Source organism: Oncorhynchus gorbuscha, linkage group LG01, assembly GCF_021184085.1.
Source record: "Oncorhynchus gorbuscha isolate QuinsamMale2020 ecotype Even-year linkage group LG01, OgorEven_v1.0, whole genome shotgun sequence".
NCBI classification, from domain to species: domain Eukaryota; kingdom Metazoa; phylum Chordata; class Actinopteri; order Salmoniformes; family Salmonidae; genus Oncorhynchus; species Oncorhynchus gorbuscha.
Window position 1 is genome coordinate 39098836 of NC_060173.1, and position 9989 is coordinate 39108824.

At 44.1% G+C, this 9989-nt stretch overlaps 1 protein-coding gene across 1 annotated transcript; it reads right to left on the bottom strand.

Moving 5' to 3' along the window:
- Nucleotides 1-113: 113 nt before the first annotated feature.
- LOC124037510 (CMP-N-acetylneuraminate-beta-galactosamide-alpha-2,3-sialyltransferase 2-like) lies at nucleotides 114-9987 on the bottom strand. The gene is made up of 6 exons (XM_046352289.1): nucleotides 9523-9987; nucleotides 6865-7058; nucleotides 5693-5872; nucleotides 5135-5180; nucleotides 3570-3689; nucleotides 114-3346 (listed from the first exon to the last, which is right to left on the bottom strand). The coding sequence occupies exons 1-6, from the start codon at nucleotides 9865-9867 to the stop codon at nucleotides 3173-3175; spliced, it is 1059 nt and encodes a 352-aa protein (XP_046208245.1). The 5' UTR covers nucleotides 9868-9987; the 3' UTR covers nucleotides 114-3172.
- Between the last annotated feature and the right edge of the window lie 2 nt (nucleotides 9988-9989).

Below are 9989 nucleotides of genomic sequence, written 5' to 3' on the forward strand. Positions count from 1 at the left end.
ATCTGGTCAGTCTGATGCTAGGTAACCATGTCCAGCGCTAGTACAGGGGCTGACGTGTTGTAAGTGCTCTTACTGCCCCACTGTAGAAAAGATGCAGAAAACCACCATTTTTTTCATGTTGCTTTTATTTTCACAACAGCATGTGATTAAAAACAGTCCATCACACACACTGAGGTTTTAAGTAGTAAGGAGCGAGTGCTTACAACCAATGACAGTCATAATACTAATGAGGATTCTATTGGTAATAATGATAGTAACACTGATGGGACCATCAGTCTGTTGTCGGTATATATTGTTGTGCACAAGAGACCTCTAATGAAGAGCTGGAGATGAAACCAGAAAAACACTGCAACAGCATAGATGCTTCATAAGAGACCATTCAGTTATCACTAGAAGCCACTCAAGCCAGACCCGATGAACTCAAATACATTCAAAACTATCCATTACGGAATAATACTATCAGGGACAGCAGAGTTGAAAGGGATTTCTCACCTTTTACACAGTCAGTTTCCCACAGTGTACACAGCAATCAAACAACATATTGGGGAACATACTGTATCCTTATGCACTTTGAGCTAAAACGTGGCGTTCAGCTTCAATGTGCTAGCTTTATTGATACAGTAGATATGGGTATTGTCCTGTTGTATAAACAGTTATTACAAAAGTAATTGGGAGTAACGGAATTAAAGTTATGTCCAATCATTAGAACAATATCCATTGTGTTTGATTCTCTTTGAGTATGTATTGCACATTTTATTTCTGGCGTAGTCAGTAGGATCACCCAGGAAAGTGTTGGGTATACTTACTAAGAAACATTCCATGTAAAACACAGACATAAGGTGGAGACATGTTTTAACCACTAGACACAATGCCATCGGCTGTCATCTTGAACACGATACCTCAGCAGATACGAATCACAGACACAATGGCAAAACACTGCTTGAGAAGAGCAAATGAATACAAACATAATCATCAACTTTACCCATTTCTAGTCACAGATAAGAATTGATTTTCTTTCATCTCTAGATAATGAGTTGTTTAAAAAGCAACCGCATAAAGGAAGCCTCTCTACGTGTCTCCAAGAGAAAGGCAGAGTGAATCATATGGGTCCAGAAGGCACAGCTCTCAGCCAGGCGAGACCAGAGGGAGTGGGTATAATATAAGGTGTATGGTCTAAGTCAGAGAAGACATTTGAAGCCCTCAGAATATGTGTATGTGTGTAAGAGACATGGCTGACACGCTGTTATGATCACAATAGCAGTACCCATAGTATAAGGGGCTTTGGGTTTGTGTGAATGTCCTGTGCAGACTAAATCAAGCTTAAGGTAGCACACGTGTACTGAGGTTTATGGTGCACTGCAGGAAAGGTATGTCCAACACTGGGACAAGGCACGCAAGCATGGATGTGTGTGTGTGTTGTCACATTGCTGTAAATTTCTGATATGTGTCTATTTTGTTATGAGAGGGGTCTAACTGAAAATCTCACTTTGACAACACTAAGTAAATCACACAATTTTGTTTACAGCACTCACTCTCACACACACTAGTAAGGAGTGAGGTCTGATAAAAACTCACTGGCACTCCGTAGATATCCTTAAAGTATGTGTGTCAGGTAGAGATACACAGAAATGAGTATGTATAGGAATCAGTTACAGTGATCTGCCCAACTCAATGTCGGAGTGTCAGATAAGAACTCCATGATGTGCAAAGGATAGATATAATACAAGTATATCATACAGTACATAATGGTATATACCATATTTATGATATCATCATAGGATTACACAACAGCAGAAATCCTTAACTGAATGTCACATTGCCAAACTGGCTTATATCTACTGCAGCCAGGACTAAAGACAGTTTTTACATTTAACTAAACTAGCACACGCCCTTATCCAGAGCTACTTACAAAAGCAACAGGGTTAAGTGTGTTGCTCAAGAGCACAGACAGATTTCTAACCGAGTCAGCTCAGGGATTTGAACCAGCAACCTTTCAGTTACTGTCCGACACTCTTAATTGCTAGACTACCTGCCTAGACTACCCGCTAAGCTACCTACCATTTTAGAGTTCCTAAACTCTGATCTGAAAATATAGTGGCATTTTCTAATAGCAGTCGGGTTAGTTATGTTGTGCCATATTACTTACCATTATCAAGTGGCCATCATTAGACACAGAGGAGGCAGCCTTCAGTTTGTCCTATGTACATATAATGTATGGGCCTCAGAGTGATGCAGTATCCCTTAATAGGCAGCAGGAGGCAGCAGGTCATTTTAGTGTGAGCTCTTTGTACTCAGTCCTATACTTAGTGGTATTAGCTCTAAATGACCAAGAACATTGTGTGAACGGTGTATGTGTGGAAGAGTGTGTGTGTATGTTAATGAGTGAGTAGTGTTAGTCTTATCACGATATGTCTGCTTGAGTTGTTGTTGACCATGTGTAAGCCTCTCCCCGATCCACCTAATTAGCAGGATGATTAGTCACTTAAAATGGTTAAAACAAATCAAACGGTTAATACTGTATATGTGGTCAAATCCCTGTGGGCCGTACATACCTTCAACATGATGGTCATATAATTACAACAGTAAGCCTCTGGGCTTCCAACCACGTAAACTTCAACTACCTAGTACTCCCAGCTCCGAGGGGCAAGGGGGCTTTAACAGCAGCTATACAGGTGGGTGTGAACACGGCAGGGGTAGATCAGTGTCCGTCACTTGTTGCCATGACATTTAGGGTGGTGGCTACAGAGTGGGAGGGGGGCTGAGTCTCTGGGTGTGAGACCCCTAAGGCGTGTGATGACTCAACCCCTTGCGGATGAGCAGGAGGTGGGATAGTGGATGGGACTGGTTCACAGGTCCATACAGTGGCTAGGCCAGACTTCTCCGCCCCCACTACATTATTCCTATAGTTCTGACTGTTCATTTCTCCTCAGGGCTGAAGGCTATGGAGGTAGGCCTGTTGGGGGCAGAGTGTGTAGTCACATGTAGTTCCACTCACAACCATCAGCATCTTACCCTCCTGCACAATGGGAACAGGGTCATCAGGCAATGTATGATCTAGTGTTATGGAACCCTCTCTATGCAAATCACAAAGAAACAGATAACTAAGCACATAAAGATGGTGGTGATGGTTACTCTAGTGTTCCTGTAAGCCAGCCCACCACACCGCCAGCCTTCACTTTCCTGGAAAAACTGTGATCTTTCCGGCCTTCGCCAGCGAATCAATGATCTGGGCCTCGTAGTCTGCATCATGTACCCCTGTTTTCCGGAACTCTCCAGAGTAGCGGTTCTGCTCCCAATAATGGTGCCAGTTGCCTCGACTGTCAGCGCCAAAGCCAAAAACATTCACCTGGAAAACAAGACCAAGGTTTTCAAACATTACAGATAGACCAACAAATCCTGTTCATGTCAATCCTACCAGACCGAGAGGTGTGTGTGTGTGTGTGTGTGTGTGTGTGTGTGTGTGTGTGTGTGTGTGTGTGTGTGTGTGTGTGTGTGTGTGTGTGTGTGTGTGTGTGTGTGTGTGTGTGTGTGTGTGTGTGTGTGTGTGTGTGTGTGTGTGAGTGCCTCACTTCGTCACACACGTGCAGAGCGAAGAACAGAACCAGCATGCCTGTGGAGGGGTAGCGTCCGTGGTGCCTGGTCCAGCGGTCATGGATGTACTTGAAGAAGGCTGGGTTAAAAATCTGAACCTGTGGAGGTAAACAGTTTGTAAAGAGTTGACTTACCATTTATTAATAATTCTTCCTACATTTGTAAATGTCAATAAGAAATCACTAAATAGCCATTTACACATTTAAACATTTGTAATTATTTATTCATTTATTCATATGATAATGAATAAGGTGTTTGATCATAGTATGTCCACAATTATTAATAATGTTCTAATAATGTACCAGTTATAAAGTAGTTATTGTCAATTCATAAGATTATTTATAAGGTATTTATATATATCATGAATGGGATATTTATAAATTGTGAAATGAATGCATTTGTAAATGTCATTACATACACTTAATTACTCCCCAAAAGCTGGCTACATTAGTAGACAATACCTAAAGCTCCACCAACAGCTAGAAATAACCTAAAACATGATATGGTCAAATATCAAATAAAAAGTATGCAATACATGGTAGAACATCTATTTAAATTAAAAACAGAGCATCTACAGAATCGCATTAATTTCTTCCTTGAACAATTTCAGTTATATATTTCCTAAGGTTCACAACTGCAGCAATTAACAAAGACCTGATAAATCACAAGTGATCATCAACCATCGGCAACTTGCACTTGACCCAAAAGCATATGTGCAGTGCCATATGGCCGTTTAACACTGAAATAGCCGGGCCTCGATTAATAAAAATAGCTGGCAATGACGCAGCCTTGGGGCAGCTACATTTTAACAGAGCCATTTTCTTCTTTCGTTTAGGCAGGTCTAAAGAAACATTAGGATATTAAGACTTTTGCACATTTTTGGTTGACTGAGTGAGGGAAATGCTGTGAATTATGAGGACTCGATGTATTGTGAAAGATGAGACGTTGAGGATTGTAAATACTGCTTTGGTGTCATACAAGCAAGCCAAACACCCGTCCAAACGTGCACTTTACATTTCCATATCATAAGAGTCATGTCATATACAGCGTCAACGTTTATGATCATTATGTTTGTAAACTTATAAGATGACATAGCGTCATCCCTTAGGTTATTCTGAACAGAATGAGCCTGCTTGTCTACGTTGAAGAAGATTGGCGCGACACACGCACCTGTATGCAAATTATGATCCATTTCCATGAATTGCATTGTGAAAGCCTATCTATCGTATTGTATAACTTAGCTAGTCATTCTGGCTAATAGAATAAGCTTTTAAATTATGCCCACCGGACCCAGATTTCGATTTATAATCGACCGCTTTTGGATTGCATGTGTGATAGATATCAGGGATGCAGGGCTGTGCTCCAAACGAAACAACTACAAGTGTGCTTGCTCTATTTCCTCAACAGCACAGCTACACTCTTAGAATAAAAGGTGCTATCTAGCACCTAAAAGGGTTCTTCAGCTACAATTATGTTCTGTTGAAAAGTACCATTGACTGATACATATAAGAGATCGGAGAGATTCTGATGATAGACGTAGTACCTTGTCTTTGTCCACCCGTAGAAACTGCTTCACAGGGGCGTAGGTACTGAGAGAGAGAGAGAGAGAGAGAGAGAGAGAGAGAGAGAGAGAGAGAGAGAGAGAGAGAGAGAGAGAGAGAGAGAGAGAGTGAGATGAAACACTCTTTTATCCTTTACTTTCTAAATTGCTTTTAAGTGATCATTCACAGATGGCACGTTCCCGTGTTTCCAGAGTGCTCTGTTGATGATGTGCTCTGATCTGGACTGGGAGGAGAGAGCGAAGAGAGAGCGAGAGAGAGAGTGGCACTGTGCTTGTGAAGGTGTGAAGCAGCAGGTCACTTTGAACATGTGAACAAAATCTGCTAGTGTGAAAACATGTGTGTGTTAAAGCAATATAAATGGAGCTGGTGTGTGTGTGTGTGTGTGTGTGTGTGTGTGTGTGTGTGTGTGTGTGTGTGTGTGTGTGTGTGTGTGTGTGTGTGTGTGTGTGTGTGTGTGTGTGTGTGTGTGTGTGTGTGTGTGTGTGTGTGTGTGTGTGTCCATGCGTAAATGCACATGTGTGTGTGAGCATTGCTCTTACAAGCGGATCTGTCCAGTGGAGAGTGCGCTGGTGATCCACAGCAGGTCCAGGGTCTTGAAGGGCACCAGGACGAAGCTGACATTGGCTGCCAGGTTCTTGGCACTCTCTGGGTACATGAAGTGGTGAGTGGTGTGGCTGCCTGCATCCTCCTCATAGCCCACCGTGGGAGCCAGGTTGATCCTGAAGGACACAGACAGGACAGACACAGGGAATTAGACCATGCTGGAAGTAACTCGACAGACAGACAGACAGACAGACAGACAGACAGACAGACAGACAGACAGACAGACAGACAGACAGACAGACAGACAGACAGACAGACAGACAGACAGACAGACAGACAGACAGACAGACAGACAGACAGACAGACAGACAGACAGACAGACAGACAGACAGACAGACAGACAGACAGACAGACAGACAGACAGACAGACAGACAGACAGACAGACAGACAGACAGACAGACAGACAGACAGACTAGTAGCTGGTTGGGCCCACGCAGGCAGGCTTCAGAAGGCAGCAAATGGCTGCTGATCCCTGGATGCTGTGCTGAGTTTCATTACTGTTATTTATCCACCCACACACATTCTACTGTCATTAAAAACACTCTCTCTTTCCCCTCTCTCATATGCAAACCCACTGCCATGCTTAGATATTGTCACTGATTGTCTCCATCCCTGTCCATGGATTGCATATGTGTTATGTGTGTGTGCAATTGTATAGTGGACTGTATGCATGGCTGTGCATGTGTAATGTTTTTGTGAGTATATGCTATGTATGTGTCTGTCGGTCTGTGTGTGTTTGCAGACAGACAGGGAGAGGGATTAGCTCAGTAGGATTTAGTGCATTACTGTTATAATCTATATGTTTTGCTGCCTTTATCTTCTTAAGACACAAAGCTGCAGCCGAGGGAGAGCTGCTGGTCACATGACCAATTATCCAGCCAATGAGGAGGGAAGATTTCATCAAACATAATCAGCAGAACCCATTGTTGAGGACACCCTACGCCCCCTCCCCACCCACCATTAGGGTACACAATGTTCTGTAGAGATACGAAAGCTTACAATCGTAGTATTATACACGGTATAATACAACTTAATTAACAGCTAATAAACAGATTTAGAAAACAAGCATCCTCTTTCTCTCCCACCCCCTCTCCTTCCCTTCCTCACCTCATGATGTAGTTGTGGCCGTCTATGGTGGGCCCATACCCAGCCCCACGCATGTTGCCTGAGTTCCCCACCACTGCACAGCGCAGGCAGCGGGCGGGGTCCCAAGAGCCGTAGGGGGAGCGGCCTGGGATCACCTGGAACAGCCGCAGCAACACCTGCTGGATAGTGTGGGGCTTGAACTGAGGCTGCAGCATCTACATGCAGGGGGCGACAGAGAGGCAGCACGGTCAGGAGAGCAGGCAGAGGCAGTACCATAGACTCATATGGGAGGACAGGCCACTGAGACTGGCTGAGGAGAGGGGGATGGGATGGGAGAAGAAGAGGTGGTTCTGAGGGCAGAAAAGGACACTCTTTCCTCCACCTGGATGTCAAAATAGGGCAGAGGGGGAGGGTGTAGTAGTGATTCATGAAAAAAAGAATAGGAAACTGAATATTTAAATGAACGTGAAAAGAGGTGAGATGTTTTGGGGGGAAATGGATGAGAGAGGACATCTATGTATAAACACTGAAGGTGAAAATGAGAGGCTGTTGTTCAACACCTGGCTATCTGAGCGCCTCCCAACAAAGAAACAGAATAGTTCCATCAGACTATTAGCACCTCCTTCAAATACCTCTCCCTCTCCCACCAGCAACCTTGTTTCTCTCTCTCGCACAGCTGCTCCCCCCTGCCACCTCCTCCCCAATTCTCAGTTTCCGCTACATGACCCTCTCACTGTCTCTCTCTTTTCCTCTCATCCCTTTGCTCCCCCACTATCCTTTCCTCTATCTCTCTTGCTCCCTCTCTCATCTCTCTCCCTCTCCTCGATGCCAACGCCTGGCACTGCACAGCGGAATTCTGCAGGGTCACTAATTCTTGGCAGATGTTTAGTGGGCACTGCTGCTGTCAGACAGTGTCTTTCCTGCTCTGCTCCTCTCAGGCTTCATTGTAGAGAAACTATGACTTTACTCTTCATTGCACCTCTCCCTTATACCAGGTATATACACTGAGTGGCGCAGCGGTCTAAGGCCAGTCCCTGGTTTGAATCCAGGCTGTATTACAGGCTGTATCACTGCCGAAAAGGCCAGCATCCTGGAATCGCCTCTTCACGGTTGACATTGAGACTGGTGTTTTGCGGGTACTATTTAATGAAGCTGCCAGTTGAGGACTTGTGAGGTGTCTGTTTCTCAAACTAGACAATCTAATGTACTTGTCCTCTTGCTCAGTTGTGCACCGGGCCTCCCACTCCTCTTTCTATTCTGGTTAGTGCCAGTTTGCGCTGTTCTGTGAAGGGAGTAGTAAACAGCGTTGTACGAGATATTCAGTTTTTTGGCAATTTCTCACACGGAATAGCCTTAATTTCTCAGAACAAGAATAGACTGGCGATTTTCAGAAGAAAGTTATTTGTTTCTGGCCATTTTGAGCCTGTAATCGAACCCACAAATGCTGATGCTCCAGATACTAAACTAGTCTAAAGTAGGTCCGTTTTATTGCTTCTTTAACAACAGTTTTCAGCTGTGCTAACATTATTGCAAAATGGTTTTCTAATGATCAATTAGCCTTTTAAATTATAAAATTGGATTAGCTAAGCGATGGTTGCTGATAATGGGCCTCTGTACACCTATGTAGATATTCCATTTAAAAAATCTGCAGTTTCCAGCTACAATAGTCATTTACAACATTGACAACGTCTACACTGTATTTCTGATCAATTTGATGATGGACAAAAATGGACAAAAAATGTGCTTTTCTTTCAAAAACAAGGACATTTCTAAGTGACCCCAAACTTTTGAACTGTAGTGTATGTTATTTACCTTTGTGTAGCATAAGATCAATCAATCAATGTGCATGCAAAGAACACATTGAAACAAACCATTTATTTTAAATACCCACAATAGAGCATGTTGGGAAATATGACAGATGGTCAAGGTTTTTGCGAGTTTGTGCTGATTGTATTGTACCTTTATATCCCAAATATTGGGTAGAAAAGTGGACCATTATACTAGATTATCAACACATGTACCCTAAAAGGCACCGAATAGAGATTATATGTGTATGTCTGAAGGTACATTATGTGTATTTTGATATTTTTGTACCCCCGAGAACAATACTGTACTCTAATTGTACCCTTTTTTTGAGAGTGTAAGGGGCCAGCACTCTGCTCAAAGACTAGCCAATTCCATAAGAGATATGTTCCTAAAACAATATCTTCTAACCAACTCAAAATTGCAGACTTTCATTTTTCCAAAGATGCATTAAGCCTAATCTATGCACTCCTTCACCTTTCCCTACCTCATTAGTTCCTCCTCTCTCTAACCTCGTTTACTTTACACTGTTTCGGCACTGGCCGGTCTACTTCTGTTTACAATCTCACCTAATTATCTAGTGGGATATATATAAAGCCAGCAGCTCAAGGACGTGACGCTAAATAGGTTAAACCTCTGAACTCCCACCTCCTCTACGTTAGTGTTAGAAATAACAACCTCTTTTATCCAAGTGATCACATAGGCTTGATTTCCTGACAGTAATTCAAACAGAACTTCCAAGGACATTTACATTTACTCTGTCTTCTTTTAATATGATTGGCAGAGCTGCTCTCATTCTTTCCAAGGAGACCAGGAGAACGAAAGAGGATGGGTAAAATGGAGTAAAAATAGGTGGTGTTCAACTGGATCACTTACCACCCACCAATAGTAGACATCTGAAGGCAGCTGGATGTTGTCCCGTGTCCACACGGGGGAAATGTCCGGGTCGTAGTTCTCATCAAACCAGTCCGACACCCCAGGGTCTCCCACACAGCGGGGGCAGGCACATGTCTTCTCCTGCTGGGTGCCCTCAAGAGGGCTTAGCTGGTGGGCACCAGCATAGTTGGGCACTAGTTTAACTCGGCGAGACTCCTCCCATCCGGGTGGGTCCAGGTAGGGCAGGCCGACGCCCCCCCTCAGGGAGATGGAGAAGAAGAGGGAGGTGAGAAAGACCAGGCCCAGGGAGCCCAGCAGCACCCACACCCTCAGTGAGCACCGCATGCCCCCTGCTCCACCGTCGCTAGACCCCGGCCGACACCCCCGCTCCACGCTGGCCCCACCTGTCAACCAGGGCCTCAGCTTCCCTGACCTCTGGCCCCTCGCCCCCCCAGGGCCGCCCCACA